Source organism: Orycteropus afer, unplaced genomic scaffold (genome assembly GCF_000298275.1).
Source record: "Orycteropus afer afer isolate SDZICR_OR568_19922 unplaced genomic scaffold, OryAfe1.0 scaffold01333, whole genome shotgun sequence".
Taxonomy (NCBI): Eukaryota; Metazoa; Chordata; class Mammalia; order Tubulidentata; family Orycteropodidae; genus Orycteropus; species Orycteropus afer.
Window position 1 is genome coordinate 91,473 of NW_006922920.1, and position 15,538 is coordinate 107,010.

A 15,538-nucleotide genomic window follows, 5' to 3' on the forward strand; every position below is an offset into this window, starting at 1 on the left:
TCACATTTTTCATGGCTTTAGACTTGCACTTGGATGGGACTGACCCTCATGTGTATCAATCACATGGTCAATACCTGAAACCCCCCACAATGTTGCCAGACTCCATCTGGTTTGCACAAGCCTGCAAATACTGAAAGTCATTTCCCTACTTCCCCTCATCACGTATTAACCCCCTCCCATGTAATGTATTAACCCATTCTTAGAATAGTTTCTAGACAGTAAGCTTGTTAATGGCAGCATCTTATCAGAACACCCACTGGTAGTTTTCAAGGTACTGTCCTGGGTCCCAAATCAAACGGAACGTGGAGCCATCCAATCTGAGACCAGTCATGTAGTCCCCATCCCCAATTCCTCAAACTCAGGTATAAATAGCCCAATAAATTGGGAGGGGGTAGCCGTCATCTTGGATCAGTTCCAGCCCCCCACTGCTGGACTCTGAACTGTGAGCAACGTTTTGTAAGCCTGCTTTCTTTGTCTTTATATTCCTCTCTCCCCATTCTTTTGTTTCTCTTCTCAATGAACAATCATGTCTTTGACTACACCTCCTGAAAAGTCTTTTGGACTCTTGATACCTACTCATGAGGAAGTTTTAACCTCCTTGGAAAATTTCCATAACATCAAGTACTAAGTGGGTCACCTTGGAAAAAGTTGCCAGTCAACAGGGACAAGTGTATGTCAGAAAGTAAAAGTGTCTAATTAACATCCATGTTTTCAGAATTCCCTTAATTTTGGAAAGATTTTGACACTTCCTTGCTGTTCTGGTTGTTTATTGAGTTTCTGGGTCCTCTCTCCCCTGCAATCACCCCCGTGTAACTCAGGGAGACCCCTGTTGGGTGATGAATATTCAGCTACATCTGCCCTTTTCTACTGATATCAGTGATCTGTAATTGTGTGTGTAATCTGGAGATTATTGGGCCCTAATCTTTCAAACCTTTGCACTCTGACCTTGCTTTATTCAAAGAGTTCCTCTCTCAGTACGAACAAATAGAGTCATCTGTCACTAACATTGTGAAGACCAGACTGACAAGTGCAAGCCCATAGATATTTCTTAGGATGGCTTCTGATTATTTGTGGTTTGAAGATATTGCTTTCCCTCAAACAGGTTACAAAACTGAAGATCTGAGATCGGTCAGAGATGAATTTGTGGTGAGGGATGGTGATGTGATTACACTCACTTACCCAAAATCTGGTAAGGAGACAGCATCTGGAATTGGGTAAGGCTGTGGATATCAAGTGAGTTATTTTTCTCTGCCTCACCCTTGCCTATCTTTTGGTAAATAGATTGGTGTTCTAGTGGATTTCACAGTTTGAGACAGGGATTAATACATGGAATTGTTATTTAAAGGGACGTGATCACAGGGACTAAGCAATTGTCTTAATTGCCCCAAGCAATTGTCATTTCAATAGCCTTTTCTGCATATAGGACCTCTGGTGGCATAGTGCTAAGGCACTTGACTGCTAACCAGAAGGCTGGCAGTTCAAACCCACCAGCCACCCCTCAGAAGGAAGATTAGACTATCTACTACCATAGTGATACTGCCTTGGAAACCCTAGGAGAGATCACTGTGAGTAGGAGTTGACTTGATGGCAGTGAGGTATTTTGTTTTGTTTTGTTTTGTTTTTTCCTCTTGCATATGGGAGCTCTGGTGGTGTAGTGCCTAAGACATTTGACTGCTAACAAGAAGGCTGGCATTTCAAACCCACCAGGCACTGCTCAGAAGGAAGACTGGGCAATCTACTTTTGTAGAGATACCACCTTGGAAACCCAATGGGGGTTGCTATGAGTTGGAACCAACTCAACGGCACTGAGTTTGGCTTTGGTGTTTGCTTACGCATGTGACTGCAGAATAACTGATGCCTTTGAATTGTGGTCTTGACTAAGAATATTAATGTATCATAAATTGCCAGAGAGCAACCAATCTCCCTTGGAAGGAGTGTAGCCAAAAGCTCCCCTAGAAGTGAGAATGCCCCAACTTAGTCTCTCATATTGTGGTGAAGTTACAAGGAGAGACTGGTCCCTGGAGAAGGATATCATGCTTCGTAAAGCAGCGGGTGAGCAAAAAATGGGGAGGCACTGAACCAGATGGATTGGCACAGTGACTGCAACGACGGGCACAAGCACAACAACAGTTTGGAGGATGGGACAGGAACGGGCAGTGGTTCATTCGGGTGAATGTGGGGTTGAAATTGCTGTGAGTCGAAATGGAGTTGATAGCCCCTAAGAAAAACAATAAGAGGGGAGAATTTTAATGTAGAATTTTGTGGGTAGGACATAGAGGGACAGATTACTGAATAAGTAGTGGAAAAAGAAGCCTCTAGCCTAGTGGGAGCTCTGGTAGCATAGTGGCTAAGGTACTTGACTGCTAACCAGAAGGCTGGCGGTTCAAACCCACCAGCCACTCCTCGGAAGGAAGATGGGGCAATCTACTTCCGTAGTGATACTGCCTCGGAAACCCAAGGAGGGGTCGCTATGAGTCGGGTCCAACTCGACGGCACATAACAACAACAACAACAAATCCTAGTGAGGTATTTAAAGTTATGGGTCAGCTTGGGCAGGCCTGGTTTAGAGAGGATGGACAGTGGGATGTGGTGATTTTTCCATCAGTTCCATGGTGGAATCCCCTGGGGTAGCTGAGAAGTGGCTGTAGGGATGTGGTCTTCTTCCAGTATGTAAGAAGACACATTGAGAAGCTCTTGAGTTTCTTGGCACCTTTGGATCCTGAGTCATCAGTGAGTGGCCTGCCACGTTGTCTGCTGATCTTGGGACTGTTTCTGGACTTGAACTAGGGCCTGGCCTGTTGCTTAATATCTTGAAATGTTGCATTTTACCTGTTAACCTTGGGTTTGTCAAAGTCACCAGCCACTAGCTGCCTGAGGTAAGAGAAGCCTCCATCTTCATTGGGTCAGGAGCAAGAGGCAGAGCTGAAGCCAAAGGTCTGGGAGGCTTCATCCAGCCCCTGGAGCTGGCACTTTGAACTTGGACTTGTGGCCTCTGTAAGAGAATAAATTCCTGTTTGTTAAAGATATAAATATGTTATATTTTCTGTTAGAGTGCCCTAGAGAACTGAAACACCTGGGATGCTAAAATGAATGTGAGAATGTCAGGTGAAAAGGGCAGAAGGGGTTACATGTGTGGATGTGTGGAGTTGAAAAACACTGAGGCATGTTTAACTGCCTGAAAGGACATGGCTGTTTGTTTTGTTAAGCACAAGGGCAGGGAATAACTGGATGGTAGGCTGAATATGTTTACATATTAAGTTCATGTGAACCTGTGAATCAGGCCACTCTTGAGGAATTAGAAATTTGTCCCAAAGGCAACAGAAATCCATTGACAGGACTGAAATATGGATGTTAGACGAATGTAGTTTTTAAATCTCACTAGGATTGCACTTGACTACTAATCATAAAGTTGACAGTTCAAACCCACCAGCCCCTCCTTAGAAGGAAGATTGGGTAATCTGGTTCTGTAGAAAGACTGCCTCAGAACCCAAGGAGGGGTCGTTATGAGTCAAGTCATTTGATAATAATAATATTGTTTGATAGTTCCCACAGTCTGTTGGATCATCTTTCTTTTGAATGGGTCCAAGTGTGGATCTCTTCCAGTCACATTGCCAGATGGCTGTCTTCCAACTTACTTGGCATGGATGAGGCAGTGCCTCTAGTGCTCCATCCTTTTCTTGAAACATCTCAACGGGTATTTCAGCAACTTCTAGACCCTTGTTTTTCACAACTTCCCTCACTGCAGCTATGACTTCCTCCTTCAATGCCATTGCTCGAGATTACATGTCACCTCCTAAAATAGTTGAGTATCGACCAGTTCTTTTTTGTACAGTGACTGTGTATTCCATCCATCTTCTTTTGATGCTTCCTGCATAATTCAATTATTTTCCCCATAGAATCCTTCAATATTGCAACTCAAGGCTTGCATTTTCTCTTCAGTTCTTTCAGCTGGAGAACTACTGAGTGTCTTCTTCCCTTTTGCTTTTGTAGCTCCAGGTCGTTGCACATTTCTTTATAATAATTGACTGTGTTTTCTCTGGCTGCTGTCTGAAGTCTTCTGCTCCACTCTTTATCATGTCATTTCTTCCTTTGCTTGAACTACTCCCCAGTCAAGGACAAGTTTCAGGTTCTCTTCTCACCTCCATTTTTTCTTTTTTATTCCTTTCCTGTCTTTTTGGTGATCTTTTTCTTTCTTCGTGTATGATGTTCTTGATGTCATCCTGCAATTTGTTAAGGCTTCCTTCACTCACATTCAATGAATAAATTTTTCTTCAGATGGTCTCTAAATTCAGGTGGGATATAAGCAACATTATATTCAATACAATGCCTACTTCAAGCCAGGATGCAGTATCTGGTACTACAGGACCACTCTTCCCAGAGAAAACTATGAAACTATACAAAGTACTTCAGGGAACAGTTTCAAAAGGCAGAAAAAGCATGGTCATGCAAGACAAAAATTAATGATTGAAGGTAACCAAAAAGGGAGGGTCTGTGAGTCCACTTTCCTCTCCTGTTCTACATATGGGTATGGCTTCAATGCATAGTGTGTCTGGCCTGGATGATGGTAGAGGTCATATGACTCATGGGATTTTGAATTCCTGTGGGAGTTTGATGCCTTGATTATTCTCTCTTCACATCACCTGCTGCAACCCAAGAGAGCCATGCTGGATGCATAGGGTCAGGTGAATGGTTAGAGAGTCAAATGCTGAATATTGGATGAGGGAGGAGCAACGAGATTGAGCAGTAGAAACCAGAGTAGTAGGAAGTCAAAAGAACTTTTTACTCATGAAAATCAAAAGCAAAGTGTATTTCAAGAAGGAAGAATCCTAGAATGCAGGTAAGGAATGAAGTCAGATGAAAAATAAATCTAATAGGATTTATATTCATGGACATCATCGGAGAAATAGTAAAATGTCTCTTAGATACAGTTGCGTGGACCAAAGCCATGTTGAAGGAGCTGACCCTCTCTTTTCTCTCCTTGTTCAGGATCCAATTGGATGATTGACATCATCAGTCTCATCCACTCCAATGGAGATCCCACCTGGGTCCAATCGGTTTTCAACTTTGAACGTTCACCATGGTTAGAGACTGAAACTGGGTATGAAGCTGTAAAAAATAAGAAAGGCCAACGCTTCTACTCCTCCCACCTTCCCATTCAACTCTTTCCCAAGTCATTTTTCAATTCCAAGGCCAAGGTAAGCAGGTAATTACAGTACAGTGGTTGACCACCTCTCTTTGAATGATTGTATTTTTTGGACTTAAATAAACTGTGCTTCATGAAAGTTGCATAATACAAAACCTGGCTCCACACTACATTTTAAATATTAGTTAAACTCTGTGGTGTTAGCCTAGGCAATACTTAGTCTTCATTACTTAAGTAAAACTTTGTCTCACTTCTGGCTGAAACCCCTGACATTGTGTGCCCATGGCAGTAGCTTCTGAATTATAAATAAGCATCTGCAATTCAGAAGAAGTTGGGGTTTGACACTCACAATTGAATTGGCAGATGATATTTCTACATATGTATTTGTATGTGCTTTAGGAATGTGCATATAATTGAAACTAATGGGGCAAAGACATGATAACTTCTTAGCCACAGTCAGCCATACTGATGGAGCAAGTAGTTGGATCTGTGGGCTCAAGACCATGGTCAGAGACTATGCCAGCTCAATTGGCATAGCATATTACACAAAAACAATTTTCTACATCCTACTTTACTGAGTACTATCTGGGGTCTTTAAAGCTTGCAAACAACCATCCACATGCAACAAATAGTCTCTCCTCATCTGGAACAAAGAAGAATGATGAAAATCAAAGGCATGTGGAAACAATTAGTCCAAGGGCCTAATGGACCATGGGAACACAAGCCTATATGACCATGAGACCAGAAGAAGTAGATGGTGCCCAGCTATCAGTGTCAATCACTCAGAAAGGGATCAAAGCAGGAGATCCTGGATAAATTGAGAAAACAGTGTGGAACAAAACTCAAATCATAAAAAAAAAAAAAAAAAGTCCAGGCTTATTGGCCTGATTGTGCCTGGTGAAACAGCCTAGATTATGGCCCCTAGTGACCCTTCAGGTGTAGAACTGAGCTCACTCCCAAGGCTTCCAGACAGGCATATAGGTGAACACTTACATCAGGTAGATGAGCTCTTTAGAATGATCCATCATGGGAGAACGGAAGGGCAGTGTTTGCACAGGGAGGTAGCTCAGGGATAGGAATGCATAGGAAAGAAGGACACTGGGAAGAGGTAACTAGAGGGAGGAAGAGGAAAGACAGCTACTGCATCGTAGGGATGCAGTCAGTGTCATGATACAGTATGTGTATGAACTTACGGAAAATGAACTTGCTCTGTAAACTTTCACCTAAATCACAGCAAAAATTAAACAGAAAGAAATCCAGTTGAGTTCCTCTAATCAGTATATCATCTACATATACCATGTCTTTCCCAGTTTACAATTCCACCTGGCAACAAAGAATAATTCCAGTAAGTGTAAAGTAAATCTCTAATATTGAGAGACCCCAGGATACACAATGTGCATTTGTACTCTTCTTAGATTATACTTTAAATAAATTGACACCAAACTCATGGTCTAAAGTGCATAAAACCCCTCAAACCATCATATGAGGTGGTAGAAACATTATAAAAATATCCTAATATGGTTGTTGTTAGTGCTGTTGATACCTTTATGACTGCTAGTGACCCTATGTACAATATATCAAAATATGGCCTTGTTGAGTGAATGATTCATTTGATCAGAATCAGCACAAAACTGGGTCTTATGAGGCAGAGGATGTCCCAAATCTCCACCTATTCTAAAAACTGTAACCCCTTCATTTCTATCATCAACTACTCATCTTCCTCTCACTCTGCTCCCTCTCATCCTTGGGCTCCATAATTCACTGCAACATGTCACGGAACTCAAGAACTATCAAGGAAATAGATCACATGGCTGCAGAAATTACCACATCCCAAATCAATGGGACTGGTATTAGGCTGAAGGCTTCTCCTGACTCAGAGTTGCAGGGGCTGATGAACCCAAAATAGCAGGTCATGCTACAAGCTTCTAGCTCAGAAAGCTGTGCACGTTGGTAAATAATGTCAAGATAGGCTGCTGGCTCAGGTAGTTCTGTTGTTGAACAAAGTTCTGTTTGAAGAATAGCTCATTGGTCTTGCAAAATTCTCTCATGTCATCTCTGGTGTTGTTTCTATGACAAAGGCCATATTTTTCAAGTTTTACATTACAATCAAATTGGTTTTATAAATGTACTCATAATAAAAGGCAGTTTTAATGAAAATTAAAAGCAAATGAGGGATTCAACATCTCTGAATCTACATAGAGAGACCCTCATCATAGATTTGGGATTAACTTTATTAACAATATGCACATACCATATATGTTTTATAATATATATGTGTAAATACATAATACTGATGTATAAATATATAATCATATGCATTCCATAAACATATATTCTAATAGTATATATCTAATTATATAAGCATAACTTCTCTATTGGGAGCTCTGGTAGCATAGTGGCTAAGACATTTGCCTGCTAACCAGACGGCTGGCGGTTCAAACCCACCAGCCACTCCTCGGAAGGAAGGTTGGGCAATCCTACTTCCGTAGTGATACTGCCTCGGAAGCCCAAGGAGGGGTCGCTATGAGTCGGGGCCGACTCGACGGCACATAACAACAACAACAACAACTTCTCTATTATCTTATGTACAAAACATGTATCTATAAATATACTCTATATACCATGTATAATATACCATGTACACTATATAAAATATTTTCAATATGAATGTATATGTTTTATATTGTGTGTATAATAATGATGTATTGTATAAGAAACATAAGAATCCTTGGGTGCCACAAATTATTATGGGTTCAACTACTAACTGAAAGTTTGTTGATTCAATGTATCCAATGGCCCTTCAGAAGTAAGGGTTGGCAATCTGCTTGTGAACGGTCACAGCCTTGAAATCCCTGTGAAGGGCAGAGATACTCTAACACACATGCTGGTCCTATCAGTTGGAGTTGATTGAAGGCTACTATTTCCAGGTTGATAGATAGAAAATTAGCATCTTGTTTAGTATCTTTTGAGCAATCCTGTATTTGATTGTCCCTCTGGGTGTTTCATAATCAACAGCAGTACCATGAGGAACTTTTTATGATGAGTGTCCATTACATGGAATTGATAATGAAACCTCTCTGCACTGCTGACCATGAGCATCAGTTTGATTCGTGCCTGGAAATGATGACCTAGTTAAAGAAGATAAGACCTGGAGTATGAAATGCCTGGAAAGTCAGAAAGAGTCTCAGAAAAGCTCAAAAGGGCATCTCTTTTGTAGTTCCCACACTAGTTCCCTCTAACATCTTAGTGCCTGAAAAACTAGGTGCAGCAGTTTGAAATGAGGATTCTGCTGCTCGGAACAGCTCATTAAGTCAGAGTAAGCCAAACTCGGGAGAGTAGGATTAGAAAGGAGAAAGGGGCAGTGCAATTACCCAGAGGGGGGAAAAATAACAAAAACAGGTGAACCTGAACTCTGGAGTGCCAACCAGCAGGTGAGAAAGGCCATCAGAGACCTCCCTAGGGAGCAAAGACCAACAGGCAAGAAAGCCCATTGGAGACCTCCCTGGGGTAGTGGAGAGAACGCACCACACCAGAGAACCTGCGGCCACTCCACAGATCTACCTTCAGTACCTGCTTTTATCAGTAAATTTGGGACCTCTGGGTGGGAGCAGAGATTTCTCTGGCTCCAGTACCACTGAAGCCTGAGCAGAGAGAACATTAACACTGTAAGTGGGCAGACCCAGGAGGAACTCCCACAGTGGATCTCAGATCAGGGCAGCGACCTAACAATTGGAGTCTTTGCTGAACTTGAGCTGTGGGCCTGTGAATAACAGTACATCATCATCATTAGCAGACCACTCAGAGCCCTAGAAACTGCTCCTGCCACCTTGAGAAGCCACTCCTGGCACTTTGGAGCTTTTCTTCATTCTCTCTTCTCCTCCTACTTTCTCCACCTCTACACTGCCCCATCTAATAGAAAAACCACATTCAGCCACCATCATACCTTCTGGTTAAAATCCTAAACTCCCTTTATGACAAACAGAGACCTGCATCCACATTCCACACAGCAATTCCATCATCACAGAGAAAACTGCAGAGCAACCAAGCACACCTGAACTAATAGCCAAAAAAATAAAAGACACCAGCTTCACGTTTTCAAATATTAAATCACAAAACCAAGACAAAACAAATCAATACATAACCAACAGTTAAAGACAACCTCAAAATGTCTAGGAAACAACAGGCAACCTCAAATAATAATAATAATAATAATAATAAAAACCACAGGACAAGACATTAGAAGTAAAATCTCAAGCAAAGGTCTCATTAAACATGGAGGAAGAGGAGGCAATAGAATTATCTGAGAAGGAATGTAGTGGTATGTTTATAGAGCTCTACAAGAGCCTACGGAAACCCCAAACAGAAGCAAGGAGAACATAGACAGTTCCCTGGAAGAACTCAGGAAATACATTCAAGAACAAAATAACAAGATTAGTGCACTGCCAGATCTCATACAAAAACAGCAGTTAGAAATCCAGAAGATGAAGACCAAAATTACACAATACAGTGGAAGTCCAAAAAAGTAGAACAGAACTGCCTGAAGAATGCATATCCCAACTCGAAGACAAATCCCTGGACACCAGCCTGTATGAAGGAAAATCAGAACAAAGATTTAAGAGAAATGAAGAGAACTCAAGAGTTATGTGGGACAACATGGAAAGAAACAACATAGACCTCATTAGAATTCCAGAACAAGAGGTGGGAAAAAAAAAAAAAAAAAAACACTGAGAAAATTGTGGAAGACCTACTAACAAAAACTTCCCCCATATCATGAAGGAAGAAAAGATATTTGTCCTAGAAGCTAAAAGAACTCCATACAGGATAGATCCCAAGAGAAAAACACTGAGGCATATTATAATCAAACTCTCCAAAACCAAAGACAAAGAAAGAATTTTGCAAGCTGCCCAGGACAACAGATATATGACTTATAATAATCAATTCGTCTGAGCTCTGATTACTCAGCAGAAACCATGCAGGCAAGAAAGCAATGGGACAGCATATATAAAACCCTGAAGGAAAAGAACTTCCCACCAAGAATCCTATATCCAGCCAAATTGTCCATCAAATATGAGGGCAAAATCAAGGCATTCTCAGACAAACAGAAATGAAGGGATTTTGTGAAAAGTAGACCAACCTTACAAGAAATGCTTAAAGAAGTCCTTCCAATAGAGAACCCACAACACAGAACAACAAAATCAGGATACATGGTATCAACACTAAAACCAAATCAGAATTAGAAACTCAAAATAAGACCATAAAACATTGTACACTAAAAATCAAGGAAGTCAATCAGCACATGATAGCAGCAACTAACCTACTAGAGGGAAGAAAACGTCTAGGTAGAAACCTCCAAATGGAGAGGAAAACAGGACAATGTCTTCACGGTATGCACTGGTTTAAAAATGTAGAGACAGGAATTCACTCCAAGGTAACCATAGAGAAAATTAACAAAATTAAACAAAATTCAGAAGGAATGAAAACATGTGGGTTTAATAAGCACAAAATCTATAATAAAGAAGAAAAGAGAGGAAGCACTTGACAACAAATCAAACTCAGCACAGAAAAGTATATGGACCAAGGAAACACAACAACATGACAAAAAAAAAAAAAATAGAATGACAGCAATCAATTCATACCTATCACTAACTACACTCAATGTGAATGGACTAAATGCACCAATCAAGAGAAAGAGAGTGGCAGACTGGATCAGAAAAAAAGATCCATCAATATGCTGCCTACAAGAGACCCACCTTAGACACAAAGATAAAGAAGGACACTATACGATAAGGAAAGGGTCAATTGACAAAGAAGACGTTATGATAATAAACATTTACGCACCCAATGAAAGTGCTCCAAATTACTTGAAGCAAATATTAATTGAATTAAAAGGGACAATAGGCAACTCTACAATAGTAGTAGGAGACCACTTTCAAGGAGGGACAGGTCAACTAGAAAAAAACTCAACAAAGACATAGAGGAACTCAACAACACAATCAACCAACTCGACCTCATAGACATATACAGAGCATTCCACCCAACAAAAGCACAATTCTCATTCTTCTCCAGGTACATGGATCCTTCTCCAGAATAGATCCTATGTTAGGACATAAAACAAGCCTCAATAAATTCAAAAGCATCGAAATACTACAAACCATCTTCTTGGACCACATGCTATAAAATTAGAAAATAATTATAGGAAGATCAAAAAAAAAAGACATCAAACATGTGGAAGTTGAACAATTCACTGCTCAAAAACTACTGGGTAATAGAACAAGTAAAATGTGAAATAAAAATATTCCTAGAAACATACCAAAACCTATGGGACACAGCATAACAGTCCTCAGATGTCAGTTTAGAGCAATAAAGGCATACATCAAAAAACAGGAAAGAAACAAAATCAACACTCTAACTCCACAACTCTAACAACTAGAAAAAGAACAAAAGAATCCTACAATATCTAGAAGTAAGGAAATAATAAAGATTAGAGTGGAAATAAATGAGATAGAAAACCAACAAAAAAAAAACATAGAGAAAAATAAACAAAACAAAAAGCTGGTTCTTCAAAAACTTAACAAAATCAATAAACCATTGGCAAATGTAACTAAAGAAAAGAAAGAGAAGATGCAAATTACAAAAATAGTAAAGGGAAAGGGTGTCATCACAACAGAACCAACTGAAATAAAAAAGATACTGACAGATTATTATGAAAATCTGTACCCCAACAGATTTGAAAACCTAGAAGAGAGGGACAAGTTTCTAGCACCACAAGACCTACTTAAACTATCCCACTCAGAGATAGAATACTTGAACAGACCTATAACAAAAGAAGAAATTGAGCAAGTCATTAAAAAAAAAAAAAATCCCCACAAAGAAAAATCCTAGCCCATATGGCTTGACTGGAGAAATTTCCCAAGAGTTCACACCTATGCTACTCAAGCTATTCCAGAACACAGAAAAAGATGGAATACTCTCAAGCTCATTTTATGAAGCAAGCATAACACTAATACCAAAACCAGGGATAGAGACACCACTGAAAAGGAAAATTACAGACCAATATCCCTCATGAACATAGAAGCAAAAATCTTCAACAAAATCCTAGCCAACAGACTCCAATAACATATCAAAAAAATAGTACATCCTGACCAAGTGGGAGTTATACCAGGTATGCAAGGTTGGTTCAACATCAGAAAAATAATCAAGGTAACCCACCACGTAAACAAAACAAAAGAAAAGAACCATATGATTATATCAATTGATGCAGAAAAGGCATTTGATAAAATCCAACATCCATTCCTATTCAGAACTCTCAGCAAAATAGGGATAGAAGGGAAATTCCTCAACATCATTCAAGGCACATATGCAAAGCCAATGGCCAACAACAATATTAAAGGAGAAAAACTCAAGGCATTACCCTTCTGAGCGGGAACCAGACAGGAATGCCCTCTATTACCACTTCTATTTAACATTATATTGGAAGTCTTGGCTAAGGCAATAAGGCAAGAAAGAGAAATAAAAGGCATAGAAATTGGCAAAAAGAAATGAAAACTGTTTCTATTTGTGGACAATATGATCCTGTGCATAGAAAACCCAAGAGACTCAACAAAAAATATTACTGGAACTAATAGAGAGGTTCAGCAAAGCGGCAGGATGCAAGGTCAGCATACAAAAATCAGTTGGATTCCCCTACACCAACAAAGAGTCCTCTGATACAGAAATAAGAGAAACAATACCATTTACAATAGCTACTAAAAAGATAAAATATCTAGGAATAAACCTCACCAGAGACACAAAAGACCTATGCAAAGAAAACTATAAGACACTGCTACAAGAGACAACAAGGGCAGTACATAAATGGAAGGACATACCTTGTTCATGGATAGGTAGACTGAATATTGTGAAAATGTCAGTAATACCTAAAGCAATCTACACATTTAATGCAATCCCGATCCAGATACCAACAAAATTTTTTAAGGTCATTGAAAAACCAATTACTAACTTCATATGGAAAGGAAAGAAACCTTGGATGAGCAGAGCACTTCTGAAGAAGAAAAACAAAGTGGGAGGTCTCACAGTCCTGGATCTTAAGAACTACTATACAGCCACAGTAGTCAAAACAGCATGGTACTGGTACAATGATAGACAGATGGACCAATGGAACAGCATCAAAAGTCCAGATATAGACCCAGATATGGACACCCGAGAAGTAGTGCATGAACCTGTTACTGTAAAAAGACAAAGATGGGTTTGCTTGGGAAAGGGAACTCACTTTGTAGGTTACCAGGATGGGGAGGGAAGGGGAGGGATTAATTTCAGGCTAGTTTGGGCCTACATGCTGATGGTGGGAAAGGGGAAAGAGGAAGGCTGTATGGAAAGAGTCAGTGACCACCATGATAACATTAGGAAAAGGGAGGACATAAAATTGTGCACATAGGACATAGACGACAAAAGATAATACCACCCATGTGCCCACAATACTGCATTACCATTAACACCAACTACCAGGCTACAGATAAACACATAAATATCTGAGAGGATCAGAAGGGGGTCAGTGAACAGAAGGATACTCTAGACCGAGGACAGATTCACCTTGGTCTAATCTTACACAGACACCAGTGATATAAAATACCTGCAGTCCTTACAAAACAACAGAAAACAGACACAGAGCAATCCCCACAGACACCCAGACACTGTGGGAGAGAGATGTAATGGATCTACCATCTCAGGACCACAGTACTGGGGACACCGGACTCAATTGGCAAAACAAAATACATAAAAGCTTTGTTCCACATCCTACATTAATGAGTAACTACTGGGTTCTTAAAAGCTTTCAAGCAGCCATCTAAGATGCAGCTAATGGTCTCCTGTCATCAGAAGTGAAGAAGAGATCAAAGAAAACAAGGGCATTTGGAAGCAATCAGCCCTAGGACAGGATAGTCCTTGAGACCAGAAGAACAGATGGTGCCCAGCTACCAATGCCAATCACTCAGGAAAGGATCAAATCTGGGGACCCTGGATAGAGTGGGAGGGAAAACATGGAACAAAGCCCCCAAACTCAATAATGACCAGAATTACTGGTTGGATGGAGTCTGGTGAGACCCCAATACTATGGCCCTGGGATACATGCTGGGCCTGGAATAAAGCTCACGCCCAGGAGCTGGCTCTCAGCCCAATAGTAAACAAGATGTGTGTGCAGACCACTCAACCCAGGATGACCCACCCACATACTCTATAATAGTACATCCCTTGGAGCAATCGACCACAGGGCACCAGAGGGGCAACATTCACAGGGAGGAAATGCAGGACACACAGGAGCATAACTCTGAGGGGCACAGGGGGCTTACTGGGCAGGGAGGGGAGGAAACTGGGTTAGGGTTGGGCATGGTACATGGGGAGTGAAACTAAATGTACACATGAGGTTGAATGTAAAACAAACTCTTAAAATAAAAAATTTCTTAAAAAAAGACTCTCAAGAAAACTCAGATCTCATACACCTTTTATAAAAAACAAGAACAAAAGAAAACAAAAAAGGTATTTTCATGTTGGCCACCACCTGTGTGTCAGTGTGTTGTACTCTGGTGCCGTGCATGTTGCTGTGAGGAGGGAGGCTTTCCCTCCAGTAGGTCAAGTGCCAGCATGGTCACCTGTGGTGGGCAAGTTTCAGCAGAGCTTCCAGACTAAGACAGACTCAGAAGAAGGAAGGGGCCATCCCCTTCACAAAGAATTGGCTGAGGAAAGCCTTATGAATAGCAGTGAAATGTGGTCTAATACATTACCAGAAAACTATGAATAGTCCTGGTAGAGATTAGGCTGCAGACCAAATGACAGAATTTTGCAAAGCCAACAAATTATTCATTGAAAACACTTCTTTTGTCAACATAAACAGCGGCTATACACGTGGACCTCACCAGACGAAACACACAGGACTCAGATCGACTCCATGTGAGGAAAGAGGCGATGAAGAAGCTCAATGTCTTCAGCCAAAAAAAGGTCAGGAGCTGACTGTGGAACAGACCATCAACTGCTCATATGCAAGTGCAAGTTGAAACTGAAGACAATTAAAACAAGTCTACCAGAGCAGAAATAGGACTGATTATATCCCACCTGAAATTAGAGACCATCTGAAGAACAGATTTGACACATTGAAAACCAATGACTGACAACCAGATGAATTGCAGAATGACATCAAGAACATCACACATGAAGGAAAAAAAAAAGGTCATGAAAAAGACAGGAAAGGAAGAAGGGACCAAAATGGATGTCAGAAGGGACTCTGAAACTTGCCCTTAAATGGAGAGTAGCTAAAGCAATGGAAGAAATGACAGAATAAAGAGCAAACAGATTTCAAAGAGCAGCTTGAGAAGACAAAGTCAATCATTACAATGAAATATGCAAATA

At 40.6% G+C, this 15,538-nt stretch overlaps 1 protein-coding gene across 1 annotated transcript in view; it reads left to right on the top strand.

Moving 5' to 3' along the window:
- The first annotated feature begins 1,053 nt into the window (after positions 1-1,053).
- Positions 1,054-15,538, top strand: part of LOC103213144 (sulfotransferase 2A1-like) — a 25,048-nt gene continuing 10,563 nt past the window's right edge. Inside the window, exons 1-2 of the mRNA XM_007959021.1 lie at positions 1,054-1,189; positions 4,987-5,203. Coding sequence (XP_007957212.1) covers positions 1,054-1,189; positions 4,987-5,203 — 353 coding nt within the window. The remainder of the gene's footprint in view (positions 1,190-4,986; positions 5,204-15,538) is intronic.